This window comes from Aphelocoma coerulescens, chromosome 1 (assembly GCF_041296385.1).
Source record: "Aphelocoma coerulescens isolate FSJ_1873_10779 chromosome 1, UR_Acoe_1.0, whole genome shotgun sequence".
NCBI lineage: Eukaryota > Metazoa > Chordata > Aves > Passeriformes > Corvidae > Aphelocoma > Aphelocoma coerulescens.
This window is the reverse complement of record NC_091013.1, coordinates 96,290,714-96,314,317: the sequence shown is the minus strand read 5'-3', so window position 1 is coordinate 96,314,317 and position 23,604 is coordinate 96,290,714. Positions and strand designations below refer to the sequence as shown.

The following is a 23,604-nucleotide window of genomic DNA, read 5'->3' as shown; positions in this document are numbered from 1 at the left end:
ACGGCTCCGCCCCTCCCCTCCCTCCGCGCCTTCCCGCCTTGCGCGCGCGCGCCGTGTGTCGTCACGCGCGTGCGACGGGGGGCGGGAGGAACGTGAGGGGCGGGTCACGTGGCAGGCGGGGGGCGGCAGCGGGAGCGCCGTGCCGAGGGCGGGGGGGCGGCCGCCGTCTATCTGTCCGCCCGTCCGTCCGTCCGTCCGCCCGCGCGTCAGACCGCCGCAATGCAGAACGTCATCAACACGGTGAAGGGGAAGGCCCTGGAGGTGGCCGAGTACCTCACGCCCGTACTGAAGGTGCCAGTCCTGCTCTAGAGCCGGGATGGGGAGGAGGGACACCCATGGCCGCACTTCCCTGCCCGAGCGCCCGGGAGCCGCTCCGCTTGCCCGAGAGCTGGCTGTCCGTGCCCTTGTCCGCCGGGCTCGAGACCCGCGGGTCTCGGAGGGCGCGGTGCTGGGCGTGCTGGGCACAGCCATCGGCCCTCATCCCGCACCGGGCCGGAGGGGATGGGGGGAACCCGAGTTGGCGCTCACATCCCACTGGGAGGGGGGAGCATCCACCTGGGAGGGCGGGCCTTTCGAAGAACAGGTGTTGCTGTCCCTGCTTCTCGAGGAATGACTTAAATGTGTTGCCGTTTTCTTTTGAAGTTGCGAAACTTTTACCTGGTTGTGTGACCAGAGATTGAAATCCAAACGTACAGACAGGCTTGAGCCTGCTTTCCGGAATTGCGTTGCAATGGTTATTTTGGGTAAACTTTTTCAGCTAACATAGAAAACCCCAAACCAAACCAGCAAAATTAGCCACACCTTCGTTATGTGAGCAGATGTTACGTACCACAGCTTATTCTTGTGTCAGAATTACAGTATTAATACAAGCTTCTGTGCACTAAAGTAGTTGAGAATAGTAGAAATGAGCCATTGCATCCTTGTAAAGGTGGCTAGCACATCTATTATAGTTTCTGTTATTGTATATTTAGGTAGAAACAAATTACAGTTTTCTGCAGTTGTTACACTACATCCCATTCTGTGACTCTTATCTTCAAACAATTTTTTGTGTAAATCCCAACTTTGTATATGATTGCTTAAGTTGGCAGCACTTTTTTCACTACTGATTTTGGTACTTCTGCATGTTTTTGAAAAAACACTTGTTTGTGACAACAGTCTCTCTGCCTGTGGCTTTGTGGTTTGACCTTTTATGTGCTTTGCACCCTGCAGCTTACATCTCTGGGCAGACAGCAGTGACAGTCAATTATTAATTGAACTTGTCTCTCTCTGGTATGTGGGGTGCTCTTGTCTGGATAGTGGGCCTTTCTAGAGTTTCCCACCAACGTGAAATGTGTGGGTTGCAGTGAAGTTGTGACATAGAAGGTGACGTGACTTGTTTACCATAGTACAGTTGTTGCACAGCTGGTGTAGTAGTGGAGGAATTCATGTGTCCAGATGTATTATTGGCAGGAGGCAGGAGTAGAACTTTTCAGAAATGGAAGGTGTTAGTATTATGTGTATATGTTCCCTTTACATGGGGTTGAAATAAGTGTTCCAGCTTGGTAACTTTTGAAAGAAACTAGGCCTGTGTCTCTCACAACCAAAGAATTTACTTAGGTGGAAAAATGAACTATTTGCCCTCAGGGAACAGAGGATGGATATTTTGCATGTTTTCTTTCTGTAATTCCAAAGACACAAGTTTGTGCGTGTTGCCTACTGCTTATGGTTCATTTTGAGGTGAACTAGTAAGTTGTCTCCATTGTGGTATTGCATAATGTGTTATTAAGGATTCTGAGTTGTGTAGCAATTCCAATTACTTTGATTTCAGTCAGCTAGCACATAATGATGTTATAATGTATGTACAATGTATGCTCTTTTCCTTATCTTTATCTTTTTAAGTGTATCTTCCATAAAAATTAGGCAGAAAGGCAGTAATTAGTACGGTATGAAACAGCTGTGCTTCTTTCATTTGCCATAGCACAGGTGATAGCACACACCAGGGTGAAGGCCCAAGAATAACCAAGCTGGGGCTGCTTTTCTTTAATATTTTCCAGCTGCTTGAATAAGGTGAAGTTATGCCTGGAAGCAAGACATTTTCAGTTGCTGCTTTTAGTCTTGGTAGCAAAAAAAAATAGGGCAAGAAGTCAGCTATGCCATGGTTGAAATTGTATTCTTTTTCAAAAGCCATTTTTGATAGCTGTAATGCTGGGAACAGTAAGATACCTTGGTACTTGAGGCTTTTCTGGAGAAACAACCAGAAGTCAAAACATAATGCACTTATTCTAGATTTGAATATGATAGAAGATGTGTTATCCTTACGCTTCCTAAATGTTGCCTTTAATGCCAAAGTACTTCATTTCTCCATGCAGAAGAAGTCTTGTGTCTGCTTGCCATCTATTCTTTCATCCACAAAATCCCCCACTACAATATGCAAAAATTGAAGCTGTTTCCTTGGGGTGCATGATGAGGGCACAGAAATGGGCATTAAAACCGTCTATTACTAAGTCTTTCTATTTAACTTATTCTACCCCAGGGAAGAGCTGGTTTGGTCTCTCATTTCATGACTTTTCTTAACTGCAAAACCCCATACTGATGCATTGCAGTGCTGCTCAGTACCTAGAACTCCGGAGTCCTTGACAGGTAGAATCACTGATTCCAGTTGATTTTCTCTTTCTTACTGGCAAACATAATACCGAGTGCCAGTCATCTTTTTCTCATTATTGCTATAATTGGCAGTAGCAAAGAATTTTTATTTTGTATAGGTGATAATTTTTCATAATACCTCACATTTTGCAACAAATAATTTTGGGGAGCCTTATTTTCTAACGCAAGCTACCTATCAGCCATGGCAGAGGTTGCTTCCAGGCTGATTCATGGATCTCTGGACAGAACTAGTTGCAAAACAAAAGTGGAGAAGATGTTTGTCTTTTCAGTAAAGTGGAGTGTGTTGATTTGTCAGCAGTTCTCAGATTTTCTAAACTTTTTTTTTATCGTAGGAGTCCAAGTTTAAGGAAACTGGAGTAATTACACCCGAAGAAGTAAGTATTTAGAAACTTAAATTTATTTTGAAAGGAATGATGCCTTTTTTTAATGCAAAATGACCATGTTAAACAGATCATGGTTTTGCCAGGTATTGCTTCTTGAAACAATTTCCAGAAAGTGAAATTTCTAAGTGGCCTTTTTACTCTACAGATGAAGTTGTTCAACATAATTTCTCTTGTGATGGCACTAGGCATCTGAATGTGGGACACTTCTTTATTATGCTGTGGAAAGATTGTAAAGAAGCTGGGTCTACAGCTCCATTTATCATCGGAGTTCAGGACTGAAGCAGGAATGTATTGATTTTTAAAGTCTTTCCTCTGAGGAACTCAAAGGGGACCTTTTACCTTTGGAACAGTTTTTGCTTCTCTGTTTTGGTTCCTTCCAAGGCTCTGTGAAGATCATTACATATATTTGTTCACACCAATCATCCAATGATGATTATTTTTCCGTCTTCTCTATAAGCTGCTTTAGGCTACTTGTATTTTGGATTGCTGCCAAGCAGTTACATTTTTTTAAGAACTGCAGTGCAAAGAGCAGCAAACAGGATGTTTTTCCTGGAGTAATAAGAGCACTGAGTGTGTTGTGTTACTTTAATTTCCTTGTTACACTTTTTCTCATATTAAGTTGTTACCGATCTGCAAATACTTTGTCTTTTCAGAGGTCTAATAAAACAATGTCAAGACTGTTAGGTAGAATGAAAGAAAAATTAAACAATGAAAAAATATAAAGATGAGATGGAAAAAAATTGGAACAAATTATGACTGATGCAGGTAGATAATGTGGCTAGAAGTATTTTTCCTAATATTGGTGCCTGCATATTTCTCCTGTGTTGCCTGGCAAGCAAACACTTATTCTCTCTCTCTGACACAAAAGTACCACACTGCAAAACAGGCTTAGCAGCATGATGTTCTCCTGTTCTGATAACCATATGTGTGTGTGTGTGTATAAATATTCATATATGTTAAACAATAATACATGATGTTTATTATTGATAAACTAGAATAACAGAGAAAGTCTAGACAAATGTTCTACCAATACTTAATCCCTTCTTGATTTATGGGAGAAAAATTTGCAGTAGTACTGTAAGAAAAGGCACCTTCTATAGAGCATAGCAAGAACCACATGTACTACATTTAACACCACCAGGAGTGTGAATAGTCTGTGTTCTGCATGTCACATTAGATGCTGCTAGGATGAATAAATTGGATCCTTCAAAACAGTAGTCAAGGGAACTGGTTATACAGCAAGATTAAATTTTTGTTAAATTTAGATGAAGCTGGAACGTGGATCTGCCAATTGTCCATTTGACAGTCTTTATATAGTAATGGTTGCTAAAGAAGAATAATGACACTAGGATGTTGTCTTTGAATGAGTTTGGATTTCTTGGGTAATTTTAGCTATCTTTTAGTCTGATACACTAACTGGTTTACAGATTTTTGCGAGGTTCCTGTGGTTTGCCTTTGAGGATGAATAAATTAACAGTAAGGATAAAGATGACTCATTAATCACACTCAGCACCTACTCCCTCTTTTCACTTATCTGTGTACTTGATTTAATTTCAAAAAATTCTTGTCTGTCATGAGGTCTTACTAGTTAATACCTCCAAAAGATGACACCTGTTTTAATTATATATGTAAATACAGGGAAATTGTTAAAATCATTCTTTCCAGGATTAGAAATAAGATGTCCTAAAATTGATCTCCTTCCTCCACTTTGCAGTACTGATTCAAGTATGAGGTAGCATCAGTGCTTGAGAAATAGAAAGTGAAACCAACTAGATAATTTTGCTGCCTAAGATGAAAAAAACATAGATGAAATTTCAAGTGCTGTTCTAGGGCTATGTATCTGTTAGACCCACAAACAACACTGTTTTTTCATATTTAGTAATATATTTCAACACTGGGGTCACAGAGTTCCAATTCCTTGAACAGAGCATTTTAAATAATTCTGGAGTTTCATTTGTGTTTATCATGTAAGAGATAATGAATTTTAAAATTTCCGTGTGCGTTGGGAGGGTTTGCTGGGGTTTTTGAAAGAGATTTCAGTTTTGCTAGAGGCTTCTGTTGAAAAATAGGTGAAAGGGAAGCACTTTTGCAGAGATTAAGCCTGTTAATCCATGTGCAGTGCGTGCTGTGGTGTTTCCTGCTGCGCTGATCCGCCTCCCTTTGGAGGACACAGTGAGGAAATGGCTGTGACCCGCTGCAAGCCTGTTATGTCACACTGCAGCAGCTTCTGGGCAGCCAGGGAGGGTGGTGGTATAAACGGGCACTTCAAGACAAGAAAGTACCTGTGGCAACAGCTGTGCACCTCATATTCCAAAGTGACTACTTCAAAGCCCACAAAAATCACTTTTCTCAAGTTCAGGCTTGCCTTCCTCAATTTATGTGTACAAAATACAAGCCCAGAGGGTTAAACGTTGCTGGGTGAGTTTTGAGTTTGTATACAAGTCTAGTGTGACATTGCTGGCAAGTTTAACATGACAGTATCACTTTGAAATAGTAATGCAATATTATAAAAGGCTTCATCTTTGATACTAAGAACAAGCAGAGTGAATATTTTTTAAAACTATTTATTCAGAACAAAGTTACCTACAAGATTTTGTGTACTAAGTGGTAATCCATTTTTTGTTAACAGCAGTGATTAACTAATATGTGATGGTCATTATATAAAACATAGGCTGTTTATTCCTTTGTTGCAGTTGTCTCACTGATTGATGCAGTGGATTGATGGTCTCGCTTTTCTTACTGAAAATTGTTTTGAACAAGGAAAGAATTAAACATTTTTTTTTTTACGTTAAGCTCTTTGTTGTCTTTGTAAAAGTTTGAATAGTGGCATATAAAAATAATTTCTTTATTACAAAGTAAACAGTATTCCTAGGTCCAGAAACTGTTTTGGTTTTTACTAGATTGGAAGGTAGTACCACAGCTTTTGAAACTCTGAATTTGCTATTTGATTTGCTCAGTAAGCATTTTGGGTGAAGTCAATTTAATCTTTGCGTTTTCGTAGTTAGCTGAGAAATGGGGTTAAAGTAAAGCATCAAGCTGATTGAAATGTTTGTTAATTACACTGTTAATTGATCAAAGGAATGTGGATTGTTTCCTTGGGCCATATTTAACAGTAATTTTTTTTCCTGCCTTAACAGTTTGTTGCAGCTGGAGATCACTTAGTTCACCACTGTCCTACTTGGCAATGGTAAGTAAAATTGAAAGAATTGTAAAAAGTTAGGATTCCTACCTGTGCTTTGGTGTGTTTCCATTGGCTTCAGCTATACAGTTGTCTCATTTCAGAGCAGTAAGTGGATGTTTCCAGTAGAACTTTCATGATGGCTCTATATTTAAGTCAGTCAGGGCTTAGTAATTGCTGTATAGCAGTAGTTGAGATGAGGATTTGTTTGGGGATTTTTTTGGTTTTTTTTTAAGGTTTTAGAGGAAATAAACTGTTACATACTGTGAATGCTTTTAGTGCTTAGCTGCAGTAGCAGCATGTCTCCCTGGGTTTGTCTTGGTGATTTAAAAAGCAAAGGCCATGTGCTGCTGAATTGCTAGGAAGTAGTTGTAAATGGTGTACTTTGACACGCATTTGTTAATTGTGTTCAAGTTGGCCCACAGCAGTTCATTTTGTGCAATTTGGAAATCTCTTCTGTTTCATTTACAGTAAGGATGCAAATAAGGTGCTTCCTCATGCTTTACTGTTGTCTTGCATTATGAAATTAATCTGCTCCTAAATGAGCGTTGTCTGTGCAGTTGGTGTCATCAGGGTTTTGGCTCTGTACTGGACCATGACTTGCTGAAGGAAAAAATTGCTATGTTTGAATTTCCCTGCCCTTTTGCCACCTCCTTCAGAGAAAGCATGATGTTGAGTCTGGCAGCAGTTTGGAATGGGCTATTTAGAATGTTACTCTTATTTCAAAGCAAAAACCACTGAAGGTGAAGGCAAATGCTTGAGTAATGTGAAATTAAGAGTACTTAAGCACTAGTGACTATGGACAGATTTTATATTTATAGAGGTCTATTTTGTGCTTTTCTGAAGTTGCTTTCTTCAGATGTTTGCGACTTTGTTATTGCTGATCCTAGAAAATTTTATATAGAATAGATAATTATGTCAGCCCATCTTTGCTTGGCCATCTCAAGGTGAAAGTAGTTTTTGAGGAATAAAATGGTTTTGATCCCAGAACAGTTCAGGGATGGCCAAGCTTTCTAACGCCATACCAAGTGTTTATAGGGAAGACTAAAGTCATAGCAAACCAATTCTGAGAACAGGTCAAGAGGATTATATAAAATGTTCCTGACACAACCTGAAAATAGAAGGGCTCTTTTGTTTGTAGGTCATCAAATTCTCAAATGGTGCACTTCATTTTACAGGGCTTCAGGAGAAGAGCTAAAAGTCAAAGCTTATCTGCCAACAGACAAACAGTTTTTGGTAACTAAAAATGGTAAGGCTGAAATTTAAATGTAAGTGTTCTTAGAATTGACAGCATGGTTGGCTGTGCTGTCAACTCTACTGATTGTCTGTATTGATAGGGGAAGCAAATACCTCCCACTTTGGATGCTCTGGCTTTGCAATATTAAAGAAGCATTTCCTGCACTTCTAAATTTTTTTTCTTAGACCACTTTACAGTAGAGCTTTATATGAGAAATAAAGCTTGCCTTGATGAAGTATAAATGAACTTTAAACATTATAAATGTCTTTGTCTTTCCTTCAACTCATGTTCAGTTTCTAAAAGGAAAATACGTTTATTTTCCTCTTCCCTTTGGAAACTCAGGCTATTAAAAGAGTTCTCAAAATGTCTTTCATAGTGACATTGATACTTCTAATTCAAGTATGTAATTGATGTCAATATCTTTGTCAATAATAATCATAGATACAATCTTGAATTAATTTTTTTATCAGCTTCACAATTGTATTTATATAGTACATGTGGTGACTACCTTTTTAATGGATAAGAAGGATAACATCTTGGCAACCATGGGGAAATCCAAAAGATCTTGTGTCAAAATGTGTCAATGCCATTAGATGAACCTTTACTACTAAGAAAGCATGAGGAGATTTTTGCCTGCACAGGGTTGTATTATATGCTTGGATTTTCCTTGCTGGCTTTTGGAGTTTTGCAGTGCACTATCATGTGAAAATTACTACAGTAGTGTTGGACATTTTCCTGAGATGCTCCTGATAGTTTGATGGCCAGTTGATCTGCTTTGTTTCTCTTCCTGCCACTTCTGAGGTTCCTCACTGCTGTGATCCTTCTTCATCACATTCCAAAATAATGTGTTCCCTGCTTCTGGTGTCACACTGGCCTCCCACCTGAGTAAAAGCTGTGGGCTATAGTTGAGATTGGGAGTCATTCTACAGACCTCATTTTGGAAGTCTTTGGATGACTTCACTGTGACTTTCACACCCCTTTTGTCCCTTTCTGAAAGATCAAAGAGCAGTTTTCAAATGCTGCACTTCATGCAGCAGATTTGTTTTTCTCCACATTAACAGAAAAGAAAAGAGCATTTTCTACATAGTCCTTGTTTATGCTATTGGAAAATACCTGCTTTGCCTTAATCAGATATTCAGTCTTTCTTTGACTATTTTCTGAAAACATTATCTAATTCTCTGTTTGAATGGCTCTGTAACGCATATGACAGAAGTTATTCTAAATATCACATGAATTCTGACCTTCTAAACTTCTATATGTTAAATTATAATTAAACATACTTAATGTATTGCATAAATAGCTGATACAAACTTTTAGGAGAATTCTAAAGCCAAATGAGTTTGTAAAACTGATGAAAATCCAGGCAAAGTTGTCCTTAGTTGTTTACCAATGTGAAGAAAACTAACAGGTTTTCTCCAGTTGTTAGCAAATGAGAAGTTAATTCTTTTCTAATCCTTAAGAAATTGGATGAAACCACTCTAATGCGTAACAGAAAGATGAGCTTTTAAGGCTACTGCAATCATATTTTTATATGAAATAAAATATCTAATACAGCACATCAACATATTTTTCTAAATTCATACTTTTGCATTTGAAATACAGCCTTAGGATTCCTTAAATAAGGATCTGTGAAAGACTGCCACATTTTAGAAGGCCTTGTAGGATAATATCATCCTCCGGTCTGGTTCTGTATAAGAATGACTGACTGCATTCTTTTTGTTTTGCCATTTTTTGTAGTGCCGTGCTATAAAAGGTGTAAGCAGATGGAGTACTCAGATGAGCAGGAAGCAATTATAGAAGAAGATGATGGTGATGGGGGATGGGTAGACACTTTTCACAATGCAGGTATTCAAGGTCTTGCTTCAGGCTTTGCATTTGGTAATCTGATTTTCAGTTTCCACTCTCAGAAAGTAAAATCTTTCTTGTATACAGATGTCTGTGTACCAATATCTAGTCTGGAGGAAGTAAGTTACATTATCAGCTACCCACCTGATTGGTACATGATGTCTAACTGTGTGGCTGTATGTGCTTGAAACAAACTCCTTTTCAGAGATGATGGCAATAATTTCAGTATTCTCTTACTAAAGTTCTAGGAAGTTATTTTAAAATACGAGCTGCATAGTGCCTCTTCCTCAGTAAGGAAATCCTGTGAAGAAGATGTTAGTTTAAGTTATGGATGCTGTACTAAAAGCAAAGATGTTAAGTACAGAGATGAGTGTGGGAAATGACCTTTTTTTTTACAATAAACCCTTAAATGAGCTTGTGTTTATAAAGAAGTTTAAAAAATACTGCTTATATGAATCTATCTCACTGGCTTTTCTAGCACTATGTCTTATAAATAATTTTGTCTTTTTCTAATTGGCAATTATATTCGTTTTAGTTTTTCTTGATGTTCTATCATGTGTTAATACAATTCTGTCCTTCAATGATGCTCTCTCCACCATTTCCAAAAGTACTCCTCTCAGTTTTTACTTTCTTTGGTGTAATTTTTTTTGCTGTAATATGGAGAAAGTTCTCTGAATAGTTTGCCAGGGTTGGGAGAAAAAGGGTCGGAGACGATGCCTTTTGTTTCTGTAGACATACATTTTTCAACATTGGCAATTCCTAAATGCATCACAGTTCATAACCAAATGCCCCCACACCAAAGAAATGATTTGGAATAGCTTTGTCATATCCTTGAATTAAGTATGCAGTATCCGTCCCTGCTGTGAATAGACTCCTCTGCCAGGTTTTTCTTTTTAGAGTTGACTGTTTGGGCACCATACTGTACAGCACAGCTGTAACACTCTGACTAAACCTGGCCAGGTCTCTAAATGCTGTCGAATGAGATAAAATCTGTTTCCACAGCTGAAGAGTTAATTAGATAAGTGTACTCTGTCAAAGCAGAATCTTGGCATGTGTCCCAAAAGGTACTGTGTGAGAACAGCAGTAAAACTAGAAAGCTAATGGGGAGAAATTCAAGAGTGGACACTGCTATGATTTGGGGTGGTTATAGACTCCCTCTTCCTCTCAGCTAAAAGCATTGAGTGCTCTGCTACATTTTGCTTTGTCATTGCTTTCAAGAAGCTCAGACATACTCATAAATGCCTGCCTTTTTCATGAAGGTGAGTTCCATTATTGTGATGTGAGTGCCTATCCTGAACTCAGTTCCATGCAAAAATACCTTAAAATAGAAGTCCAGATTTGCAGAGTTCCATCACAGGCTTTATAAGGCATGGCACCACGTCTGTGCTGTGGTGCTCTGTGTTACTGATCTGGTTTGCTTAGTGATGTCCAGCACTAAGCATGTTACCAATACCAAATGAACAGTTTCTCCCATATCAAGGTTGTTGTGAGATGTGACTTGGAAAGATGAGACACTGCTTTCTGAAGTCCTTGCAAGCTCTTCCTATGCTCTTCTCCAACAAAGAACCAAGCTTTTTCAGCACAAACTTCTTGTTCAATTTACAGGTATAGTGGGCGCAACAGAAGCGGTTAAGGAGATCACACTAGACAGTAAGGTACTTGTTTCTAAATTTTCCTGTTGCCTTATTACAGGACCTGAAGGTAATAGTAGTTTTACTAGTGGCTATCTAGTACTCCCTGTGAAAGATTAAAATATACTTGCCACAATTGTTTTGCAGATGTACATTGGCCCTCAGAGCCTGTGATTATTCTAAGCATGTGCATCTCCTTATTGCTGTGTTTACTGAGGCATTTGTCCTTTTGAAATGTCTTTAGCCAGTGTGCTCCTGTGCCATGCTTCTATTTTCTAACTGAAAATGAAATTCTGTTTACACTGATACCACACATTTGTGTTTCAAGGCATTAATGTTGGGAGATTCAGCACGAAGAAATTTTTATATGGAAAAGTAATGTGGGGATGTAAAGTATTCTTTTGTGGTCTTCAAGTACTGCAAGCAGACTTTTAATGCATTTGGTCCAGTTTGACAGGTTTATGCCCTTCAGTTTAGAAGAACTTTACCTTTTTAAATGTATACATCTATGCAGTCCTCAGTTTCTGCATGTTTCCAAAAAGTCACTGCCGCAGGAGAAAAACCTGAAACTTAAATCCTCAGGAAGCACTTGAAATGCAAATTCAGCATGTTTCAGAAATGTGGAGAAAGTCACAGAGACACAAAATGCTTTTAAAGATGAGTTGGTAAAGGGGAGTTTTGTCTGTGTCCTGTGAGCAGAAGTTTTGGATTCTAAAAATTAGGGGAAAAGAAAATGAGCTGCCCCATGCTACTGCATAATTATAAACAGCTCAAAATGCTATCTATTTGATGAACTGTGAAGTGCAAGTATTTCAAATGACTTTGCTGAATCTAGTAAAAATACTGCTTTTTTTACAAGTCAGTAACTTGAGGGTGGAAGAAACACTCTAAGGAATAACTAAAGTTGATCACTTTTTCTGCAAAACACAATACTTGCAGAATGTTACTATGGTTCATAACTGCTGTTGTGTGTTTTGCATTGGATTTCATTTCTGTTGTATGTAGAAAAACTTGCTTGCATGTCCAATCCAGGAGGACAACTCTTTCCTGCTGATGTTCTGTTTGACGATGTACTTTGTAACTTAGTTTCTTACTGGTTTTGGTGTTTGGGGTTTTTTAAATGAATAAACAGCCACCTGATGCTTACAATTAGAGGAGCTTCTAACTGTAGTAGTTACTTGGAGTATACTCCTAAAGTCTTCATGAAACCTGTGGAAACTGAGGCCTTCACCTTCTGAATTTCATTGGAGTTGTCTTGAATTCTAATGCTGTGCAAGGCCCAAAAATTGCCTGTGGGCTTGTGCTGTATTTGTTTCTGTTGGAGTATGTTTTTTTTGGAGAATGATGTCAAAATGTGATACCTTTTGTGTCTCTCTAGTGTTTTAAAACAATTATGGAACTGGACAGGGCTCACAATGTGTATAACTGGGTGACACTTTTAGTCATATGATAGAGTTTTATGTAGTCCCACAAAAAGCAGGGGGTTGGACTCAATCATCCTTATGGATCCCTTGAGGTAATTTATGATACCTGCTGCACAGTTGACTGCAATTTAGAACTTAAATATTAACTTACATGTTTAGTCTTAGCTGTTTAGTCATTGCCTTTCATCTGAGATAGGTGGATCTTTTAACTGTTTTAACACCATGGTCACTTTTCTTTGTTCAGGAATTAAGTCATTCCAGATTGCAAAGTCAAAGGAAAACTTCTTAAATTGATTTTTAATGTCATACTAGGACTTTAAAATTAAGATGAATTAATAAGCAAATATTTGAGTTCAGTGTAGTCCTTCTTAATATTGCGGAAATGATCTTTCTGCCTCACTGAATGTGTTGGCTGGACTTAACACCTTTAATTTTTTGGGGCTGTTAGGCTGTGTAGGTGCAACAGTCATTAAAGCAGTATTTTCAATTTAACTTCTAAAGGATAATATAAAAATACCAGAGTGTTCAGCATCTTGTGAAGATGATGATGAGGAAGATGAAGGAGAAGCTGCAGACATGGAAGGTATTTCCTTAAGTTGGGTGGGACATATTTTATTTCAGGTCTTTAACTAAAGCAGTACAGTCTAAAACACCACTCATTCTTTGCATGGAATGTGTGCTGAAAAATTTCAGTAGGCATATGCTCTTTATCATCTTCTGTATGGTTTTATTGATGCATGTTTAACGTCTGCCAAAAACCTCTGCGAATGTTAGTGATTGGAAAATTATGTAACAGAACAGGTCCAAGAAAGTATAAATTAGAGATTTAGCACAGCTTCCTTGCAGCTTCGTACCTACATTAAACTCAGTCTGCCTATACAAAATCACTTAAGTATTGCTCATCACCTACTTACTGTAGGCTTGGTCAAATTTATGTTAAAAAAGGGATAGTCTGGTTTGGGGATTGGGATTTTATTTTACTTGAATAAAACTTGAGATACATGTAGATTTTTTAAAAGTAGTTCTTTATGAATAACAAATATAAAGACTGGCTACAAGCTGAACACAGAATTTTATGGATCTTCTTTTCAGAGTATGAAGAAAGTGGGCTATTGGAGACAGATGATGTGAGTGAACAGTTCTCTATCTTGTCTGTTACAATATAAATATAAGCACAAGCAAAGTAAAAATAATGATAACAAGTGGCTGAAATAACAAGCTTATGAGTAGTAGGGTTACTGAGCCTGGATTCCTATGGACTTGTCTCCTGCCAACCTACTGCAGTAGTACTGCTTGAACCCTTGGGTCCTCAAAGATTTTGCCCACAGAAATTTTCCTTGGTTTTGCTAATCCTTGTTGCTCTGCTTACACACAGCAATCTATTCATGAGAAGTTAAAAAATGCAGCGGCGGTTCTTGGGGCTTACACGGGGAGGATGAGTGGCCTGTGGGTTCAGTAGATTGCACCAATCCATCAGAGTTTCTTGGGAGAAAACAGAAAGGTCTCATTATTTGTGGTACTATCCTAAGGTCTCCATGAACCTGCATAAACTGAGACCTCTGCCTTCTGAATTTAACTGGAATTGTCTGCTATTTGTGAAAGAAGGTAGGGGGGTGTGACAGTGTAGTTGCTTACTTCCTTAAGAAGTCGGATCTTTTTTGAAAAGTAAAAAAACCCACAAAAAATAAAACCAAAAAATACTTTTTGGGGGAGAAACTGATACTCCTCATTTAGAAATAAATACAAACCATATGTTGGGGGGGTTTTATGCCCACTTAAGAATATTATTTAAGGTTTTACATAACTATTTAGAATGGGAAAGGAGGGAATCCAAGCAAGGCTATACTAATCTTGTCATTTTTACCTTGAACCAGGCAACACTTGACACAAGACAGATTGTAGAAGCTAACAAAACTAAAGTTGATGTTGGAGGGGAAGATGCTATTCTACAGACTAGAACCTATGACCTCTACATCACTTATGACAAATATTACCAAACTCCAAGGCTCTGGTTATTTGGATATGATGAGGTATAGCTATGTTGGGTTTTTTTCTACTTCTATGAAATTAGACTCACTGTGTCAAATAGGCTATTTTGTTGCTTATTCACAGTTAAAGGGAAAAATGGTGACAATACCATTAAGCAGTATAGGCTTGTAGGCAGGACTTTTACGGTACTTGCAGGAAGTTGGAACCATTTCACTAAAAACTGCACACGATAACTGAGCACATTTCAAAGAAAACCACTGGAGTTTTTGTTAGCACTGTAGAACTGGCAATAACAGTAGTGAACTCAGTCAAGTAAGCAGGTAAGCGTCTTCATCACCTTCAAAAGGAAAGGAATAGATGAAAGTTCTTCCCTTTAATCACTGGGTTTCTTGAGTTAAGACTGGGTAGGGCTCACTGCTCAAACCCCTGGAACCTGGTTGATTGTCGAATACATTGACTTCACCACTCAGAGGAAAATCTCTGCAGTAGTATTTCTATTCCATATAAATTTTAACACACTCAGTTCTTCCAGTGTACCTTCAGAACTTTTCTGTTTTAGATGCCTGTAATTTTTGGTGCATCATCTGTTACTGACATTAGAAAGGAGCAAGATTCTTTGTTAGTAATGCTTTTGTTCTTGTCTTCCTTGTTCCTCTATAGCAGCGGCAGCCTTTAACAGTAGAGCATATGTATGAAGATATTAGCCAAGATCACGTCAAGAAAACAGTGACCATTGAAAACCATCCTCATCTTCCTCCACCTCCCATGTGCTCAGTGCATCCATGCAGGTAAGTCTTTGTTTCTGGTCTGATTCAGCCTGCAGATACAAGGCACTTCACTGCTCTTGTGAAGGGTTTTGTTCAGGTTTTCTGGACATATTTCCACAGTTGGCTGTTGTAGTGGTCTCTTAGCTTCTGAGGCAGTATGAAAGGAAGGTATCAGCAGTTCTCTGAGTTCATGCCAGTGCTCACTGCAGCAACTGTGTTCTGCAGTTAGCACTGTCTTCTCTGATCAGCAGCTTCCCTATGGACTCCAGAAGATGGCAGACTACCAGAACTTCGTGAAATCAAATTTTATCCTTTCATCTCCTTTTTGGGGAGGGTAGAAGTATAGTGTATATTTCTGGAGTAGTAAAAGCTATTTGAACATGAAATAACGATTTATTTTATGTTAACTACCTTCTGCTCCCCTTTAAATTTTGTACTGATAAATAGAGATCCTGGGATTGCTACACCAAAATACCTGTTGAACACAAGTGCAAAACACACTTGTTTTTTTAGGGTATTTTCTGTTCCATTTTCCATGTTTCTCCCCCAAGATATAGGGATCCCATAGTTTGACTTGCAGCACAGATATTTTTTCTAGGTCTTTGAAAGGTGCATCTTGTCTTAGATGTAGGCCTAACATCATTTTAGGTGTCTTAGTGATACAGAGTCAGTATCTGAAACAGTGTAACTTCTCAGCTTCTTGACAGTATAAAGTTCTTGGAGATACAAGTTTGGGCTTTTACCTTTTAGGAAAAGATACACTTTGTACAATTGCATATGTTAAAAAAAAAAAAATCAGAGTTCAGATTGCCCCTTTAATTTCCTTTGACTTAAACACTTTGGATATCCATATCACTAGCTGAGTGTTAAATAATCTGCTTGTTGTTGACAAGCTTATGGTAGTTTTCACAGACCTAAAGCATTCTTGCTTCTGGTTTAGCAGTTATTTGTTCTTCTGGTTTAGCATTTTATTTGTTCATCAATCTTTAGATAACAGAGCAAGGGAACTTTGCAACAAATATTTTATGGCTAATTTTGGTCTTATGAGGATATATATTCATGTGCTTTGTAAATCTGTATATCATGTTTCTTCCAGTTCACAGTTCATTCATTAGTCACTGCTTTTCAACAATGTTTGTTTTTGCCAAGTGGTCAGACTTACATATGGACAATATTGAGCAGAGAAGCCATTGTACAACTGGGAAATAACTTCTTCCCCTCTAGTTGTCTAGTAGAGACTTTTGGAGTTGTAAAGTTTATTGTTGGTCTTTAAATCATCAGGTTTAAGCCTGCACTAACATGAAAATGTCAGTCTTGGTGCTCAAGAGCAATGCAAGAAGCATAACTGGGACAACTGTAAAGCAAATAAAGAATAGGACAGAAAACAACATAAGGCCTCTGTTAATCTATGGGACCACCCACATGTTGAATACTGCAGTACAGCTCTGATCATCTGTTCTGTAGTCTGAGGTGAAGGTAGACTAAAACTGGAAAAGATGTGGTAAGTTGTCTGGAATAACTGAAGTTATAAAGCTCTTTCCCATAAGAAATGCTTGAATAATCTGTGACCCTTTATCTTTGGGAAAAGGTAAGCAGGGAATTATGGTGTCAGTGACCTTCACTATGAATGACACAGAAGGTGAAGTAATAGGATTTAAGTTTTCTTCCAATAGTGAAACTGGCGGCATTGAATGCTATTCTGCTGGCATGTTCAAAGCCAGAAAGAATTAATTTCTGCATGCACCACCTAAGTAAATGAAATATTTATTTAAGCAATATTATGTTAATGAAATAAAAATTTGTCAAGGTTGTTAAAAGTGTAGTTATTAGAAGGGTTCAGAATAGGAAAGTTCCTGAGTAATTTCCAGCTGGAAATTAGTAGTGCTTTGGACAGAGCGTTTATTAGGTGCTTGTTGTTGCCTCTTTATTGAGCATGTACTATAAGATAGGAAGCAGAACCAGGTAGACCTTTTGTTTGATTCAGCAAGGTGTTCTTGTACCTTGTATGAACATACCAGTCTTTACCTCAACCTGTTAGTGACTTTGACCGTCTTACTGTTTGCTGTCTGAAGGATTTTGGACAAAAAATGGATGCAGCTTTTTTGTGCAACTAGTGTTTTTGAAGGAGTGTCAAGTGGGATGAATGTAGGAGGGCTTAACAGACTGACTGGGAAGATGATTAATAGGAGAAAAGGAGGAAAAAAATCCTGAAGCCAAAATTTAATTTGCTTTTTGTTTGCTGGAAGCATTGCTAGTAAATCGTTTGGGAAGAAGCTCCTGTTGATGCAGATTGGGAGGGCACTCTCAGAACAAAGAAAGATGCAGAGATATTTGGGCACAACAGCCCTCGCTGACTAGGTAGAACTGTGGGTTTTATATTGGGCTGTGGCTGCAATGTGATGTGTTTAATTGTAGTTATTGCTCTGCAGAGGTGTTAGCAGTGCACTGCTAGTCTGGGAATCTGGGTGGAGTCTCTTCACGGGTGAGAGCTCTCTGGTCATGTTTTCACTTCTTACTCTTCACCAGTGAAGTGCCAGTTCCTTTGTTATGTAATCCACATCTACACTTGAAGGAATGGTTTACATCATGAGACTTGTTTCAGTTTTAAGCATGAAAGAGATGATTGATAGTGGAGTGAGACAGGTTTGCTGCTAGCCTTAAATGTGGAGGAAACTGTAGCCGTTCTCAAAAAGTGATCTCATGGATCTGCAACCACTTAACACTGGAAAGAGTTTAAGAGGTAGTGTCGAGACTGAAGAAAGAGGCTAACATCATGTATTAAATGGAGGTTTTAAGTATGTTTTCTTACACTCCAAGGTGAGCTATTCTGTTTTTTCAATTTGGTAAGGCTAACAGCTAAGAAGGTCTGAGCTTCTCAGTAAAAACTAATAGCCAAACTGTTGCTTTGTCTTTAATTCAGCTGGGAACTACCAGTGTTTAGCTATGTCTGCTGCTGTTGCTTCCCATCATGTTACAAGAATTGTGTAATGTAGGATATGTGTAGGATATATGTTTTTCTTGTGACGTGAGTATCCTTGTTTCAGGCATCAGAGAAAGGAAGGAAATGGCAGTCGGATGCCACTGTCAGCTGCTTGAGATTGCTTCTATTTTGAGTAGTCAGTGAAAATTGTTCATCTTACAGCTCTTCTTTAAGTTGTAGTTCTTGTCAGCATTTTTATGGTACTGGAAGGAACATAGGCGACTTCCTCATTAATTGCTGTAAACTGCTTTAATCATGATTCTCAGCTTTTTCTGGGGGTGTTAGGAAGGGACTATCAAACAAGTTAACTACTAAACACATTTACAATTAAATGGTACTTGCTTGCACTGATGCCAAGGGCTCATTTTTCTCCATTTCAGAATAAGTAGTGATGGGCTTCTGAATTCTTTTTGCTTCTGATGTACTCTAAATATCTGCAGGGAAAGATTTCTAGATAGCAGGATATTTATGCTTACATTTCTTCAAAAGTTATTTCTTTCCATTGTAGCATATACATATATTTTATGTTCATTCTGCCAAGTTTTCTTACAGAAGGAAACTGAAAACAGGAAAGAAATTTTACAAGGTTTCTAAAGCACCTGCAAAACTTTTCATGAGGAAGTGTGTGACAGCAAGAATGACCATTACTCTGTGGCCATTATAGAATTCCAGGTACCTGAGTAGTTCTTAGAAAAGAACAAATGTCATTAAGATGTACGAAGTTGAGCCAGTATGCTGTTAAAGACTTCTGATAGCTGCATGGTGACCTGTATTCTGTGCCAGTAAAAAAAAATAGTCCACAGTTATGCATAAGGTCAAAACTTAAGTTTTGGCAGTGGCCAGGCTCCTACAGAGAAGCCGCTGGCCTTGGCACCTGAAATGGCATGCAGGGCATCGTGGGGATCCAGAATTGGAATCAGCTCTGAGGGTTAGTTGATTTGCAAAGACCAACAGTAAATGACAAATGCTGACCTTTAGTGTTTCCCCAGACTTGCATGTTCCTGTTTACAATGTGTCTTGGTAACTTTGCAACAGCTTCCTTCCTTGTTTGCAGTCGCTGGCAGCCTCATTAACTGTGGGAGTAACTACTAAATGCCAGTTGCTGCTCTGCTATTTAGATTGACGTACTGGTATCAAAGCATGGTCAGAAAGTTATGCAAACTCTGCTTCCTACTCATCCTTGTTCTCAGTTGGCACTTTGGTTATTTTGGGGTGAGTATTCTAAACTACTGCTGCTCACTAACCTGCAGTGCTGTGTAGATGGATGCCCATAGCCCTGTATGATGTCACTGGTGAAGATTTACTTGCAGAATCATATATTTAAAACAAGGTTGAAGTATAGATAAAAGTAAGATTAGTTATACAGCCTGGGAATTTGTGTTAAAGATATATAAATAAAACATAAATTAACATACAGTAGTTCTCTGCTCTGATTTGGTATGCTCTTCATCCCTTAGTTTATGGGATGGAAGTGATGCCTTGAACACAAGAACATTACTTCCAAATTTTAACTGGTAATTAAAAAAATTGAAGACTTTATTATTAGGGGTATTCAAAACTAGAGCAGACAAGGTCCTGGGTGATCTGTTCTAGTTGACTGCTCATTGAGCAAGGAGGGTTAGACTAGATGATGACCAGTCTCTTCCAGCCCTGGTTATTCTGTAATTTTGTGTTGCATTCCCAGGATTTGCTTTGTACACAAATATTGTATGGTTCATAGTAGGTCGGGGATGTCACTGATGAGAATGTAAAAACTCAGTGACCTGAGGAAATGTTTATCCTTCCCTGTAGTGCTTTACAATAACAGAGTTACAAGAGAGAAGAAACTAGCTTAGAAACTGTTGATTTGCCATGGAACTCAAGTTAGCACCAGAGAAAGTTTCCATACTCCAAACTAGTCCTAGAGCAATAGTTCTGAATTTATGCAGAGTTGGTTTAACCTGCCTTTCCTAGGAAACCATGAATAGTTTTAGTGTTTTAAACCTCTTCAAGCTTTACAAGTTTGAGTGCAGCAGAGGCAGCTAAAAATCTTACAGCAGTTTTTAGACATCGTCTTCAGGGGAGCATCTGGGGACTTCTGGCTGCTGGTCAGTATCACCTTCTGGGGGCTTACCTGGGGCTTTATTGGCATTTAGCAATTAAAAGTTACACTGGTGCCAAGCAGTATGCATTCACTCTCATTATGGCACTCAGTCTGCATTGTAGCATACAACATTTTTTGCTTTCCTTGCGAATGTAAGGAGCTGTTAAATAATGTTGTGTTCATCACTTAGTGTTAATTTTCAGTTACTGTTGCTGGTTTACCTTCTCAGTGAGCTGAAAATTTCCTCTTGCTGCTTCTGAAGCTAATGGTCCAAAATTATTTACTTTGCATAAAACCTAACCTTGCTGATGGAGGAGTTGCCTCTTCCTTAATTTTTTTTTTCTGATCTGTTTTTCAGGCATGCAGAAGTCATGAAGAAAATAATAGAGACTGTTGCAGAAGGTGGGGGAGAACTTGGAGTTCACATGTATCCTTTTTCATTATTACATGGATTCTTGGAGACTTCTTGCACTGTTACCTCAAGGTTCATAAACTGGCATACAAATGTGTGTGAAAGCAGTGAACAGCTGCTTGGGGTAGCACTTGTTGGAGTTTTGGGATGAGCTCCTTTGTGCAAACAGACTCCATTAAGTTACTGGAAAAACATGAGGTGGTGTATGGCAGGAACAATGGGGAAAGCAGGTAGGTTGGAAGGGACAGGATTGAGCCCTTGTTTATAGGGTTGGGAAGGAGGTAGCTGTGAGTATGAAACAGAGATGCCAGTGTAGGAGGGTGATATTGGAGGTTCACAGACCTCCATCCAGAGTATAATCACTGCTTAGTAGAGCAGTTTTGTATTAGATTTTAATCTGAAATTCATTTCTGAAAGATGTAGAGGTCCTGCGATTCTCTATTCTGCATGTGAGCAATATCTTGGTAAAACAACCTTGCTGACAAAAAGCAATGAAAATCACTGAAACCATTCTGAGCATCACTATCAAATGCCTCACAATCAGAATTTTCTTTTAGGGAGCTGGCTGATCTTAGTTATGCTTTGTAGCAATTGATACTGTGCTTTCTGACTGGAGCGACCTCCACGTTAGAAGTAAGTGTGTCCTTTCAAAATAGTGTTCTTTACTGTTATAAGGCAAGTAAGGAGGAATTACTGGGCAGCTAAAGGTCCTGAATCAGTAAAATTCACATTTACTGTATGAGTTGAGACTTGCTCAATTTGTACAACAAGCAACTGGAACTGAACTGGAAAATAACTTCTCTGTTCAAATCTCCTAGTCTTCAATAGTTGCAAGTAGCTTATTTTACTACTTTTTTTGTTATTACCTAACAAATTGGTGCATTTTTAACATGGGATTTCTTTACTCATTTTCATGGATCTTCTCTTTGTGAAGAAATAGTCCATGAGACAGATATGTCAAAACAGTAGGGTTTACTTATATCCAGTACCAATGTAACTTAATAGTCAGTTGAAAGTAGTGATTTCTGTTAATTTTTCTGTTCCCTGTCTTCCTCTTTCCCGCATGGACAGACAGTTCAGATTATAATTGTTCAATATACTCCAGACTGCAAATTCAGGCCCAACATGCATTTGAAGGTGATAGATACAAGGGAACTCTTCTCTGCAAGGCAGACTGCTCGGGTTGGTAAAGCTAATCTCTGTACCTTCCCTCGTGAACAGGAAGGAGCCCTTTCAAAGGATGGTTCAGAATAGGAACTGATTCCTTTTTCTGAGCCACTGAAACACTGAGGAGAGGAGCCTGCTCTCCCTGCAACTACAGGAAGGTACCTAGGGATTAGCCTTGCTGGGTACAATTCACCTTGGCATTGTTAATAACTAATATTAAGAATGTAAATGGGGTTGCTAATGTTTGTGTGGTGTCTGCAGGATTTATTGAAAACAACTTCTGTTTCCCTGCATTAAGTTAAACCAGGAAGGCCTATTTTTGGTCAAGCATCCGATGTCATTACCAGAATTCTGGAATATTAATCTCCCAGTCTCTTAACTCTAAAGTAGCTAGGTGTTATTTTCCTATTAGCAACAAATACTGTTGAGCAGACCATTGAATGTGACTTCTGCTTTGTTTTGCAGGTTTTCTAGCTGTTGTACATTTTCCTTAATAAGAAACTCAGGTACCTTCTTATCTTCTTGAAATTTGTACAGGCGGTCATTCCAACGATAGAATACGACTACACGAGGCACTTTACGATGTAACTAAAATAAGAGATGTGTTCCTCTAATTATCAAATCCTTTTTTAAATAACCCATCCATGTGACTTATACAATATTATACACAATTTCTGTAACTAATCTTTTATCAACTTGATGCATTAAAATAAAATGTTCCATTACCAGCCTTTTTAATAAAAATCTCTGTGTGTAATATAAATAAATCACTTTCATTCCAGTACAGATGCTGCACTAAGAGGTGGGATTTCTTTTTTCTCCATAATTCCTTTAATTTCCTTCCATCAGATTATTTTTGTGTATGTTAGAAACTGAAATCTACTTTTGTAGCAGAAGCCTAATAGTTTTGGATTTGTTGCTGATTCTTAAAAATGTGATTTTTAAATTTTTTCTCCTCCCATTTACATTCACTTCAGAGCTTTGTGGGGTATTTTTCCCAGCTATGAATGGTTGTATTTCCTCTAGCTGGAGGAAGATTTTGAAAGATGAAAAAAATAAGTGATTGTCTTGTTAGGAAAGTTTGACTACATCTTAAGTAACTGTAACTAACCAATCTTGAAAGGTGATTTACATTTGAGCAAGACTAGAGATGGAATATTTGGGGAGACAAAAGAGGAATATTGGGTATGTAGTCTGTCTTGTAATAAAGAGCAGTCTTATTGACAAAATTACAGCTTGAGGGTAAAGGGAAAAGATTGCTATGGCAGAGCAAGGTTCAATCTTGATTATTTGTCTGCTTCAACTACACTAATTGCCAGTCTAATCATCTCTTTGGGATGAACATACACAGAGTTGTTTGTATATTCAGATATTGCAGAGGCATCCAGGCTCTAGCAGCTCCTTTCTGCCCTGTAAAATGTAAGGTTTTTATTAATGAAAATTGGAGGAAAGGACCATCATCTCCCCCTCCCCCTCTCCCTCTCTCTATATATATATTTGTGCATATATTTATAGTCATTACATTCACTTAAACTGGGTTTCAGGAGAGCACCTTTGTCTCCCAAACATCTGTCTTGCATTCTGCAAGGTAATCAGAAGTTGGATCATTCAGCAATGATCTGAATTTACTCTTGGGTAGGAAGGTTGGTCCCTGTCCTGGCACAGCTGGTCCCTGCTTTGGCTGTCCTCTCTTCCATGCTCTTACTCACATGGGAACATGTAATCAGGTTCTGTGTTCTGTGCTTAAATTGACTTTCCTCTTGATATCTGTTTTCACTTCCTCTTTTTTGGACTTAAGCAAGTAAGATACTTAAGACACTCATGATACTTAAGTATCTTAAGCAATGTCTATGTAAGTGAAGAGT

General features: G+C 38.4%; 1 protein-coding gene across 1 annotated transcript; it reads left to right on the top strand.

Moving 5' to 3' along the window:
• Positions 1-109: 109 nt before the first annotated feature.
• ATG3 (autophagy related 3) lies at positions 110-22,525 on the top strand. The gene is made up of 12 exons (XM_069019872.1): positions 110-291; positions 2,976-3,017; positions 6,164-6,213; positions 7,383-7,453; positions 9,179-9,286; positions 10,892-10,941; positions 12,843-12,924; positions 13,434-13,468; positions 14,216-14,371; positions 14,991-15,118; positions 20,519-20,587; positions 22,246-22,525. The coding sequence occupies exons 1-12, from the start codon at positions 220-222 to the stop codon at positions 22,325-22,327; spliced, it is 945 nt and encodes a 314-aa protein (XP_068875973.1). The 5' UTR covers positions 110-219; the 3' UTR covers positions 22,328-22,525.
• Positions 22,526-23,604: the final 1,079 nt, after the last annotated feature.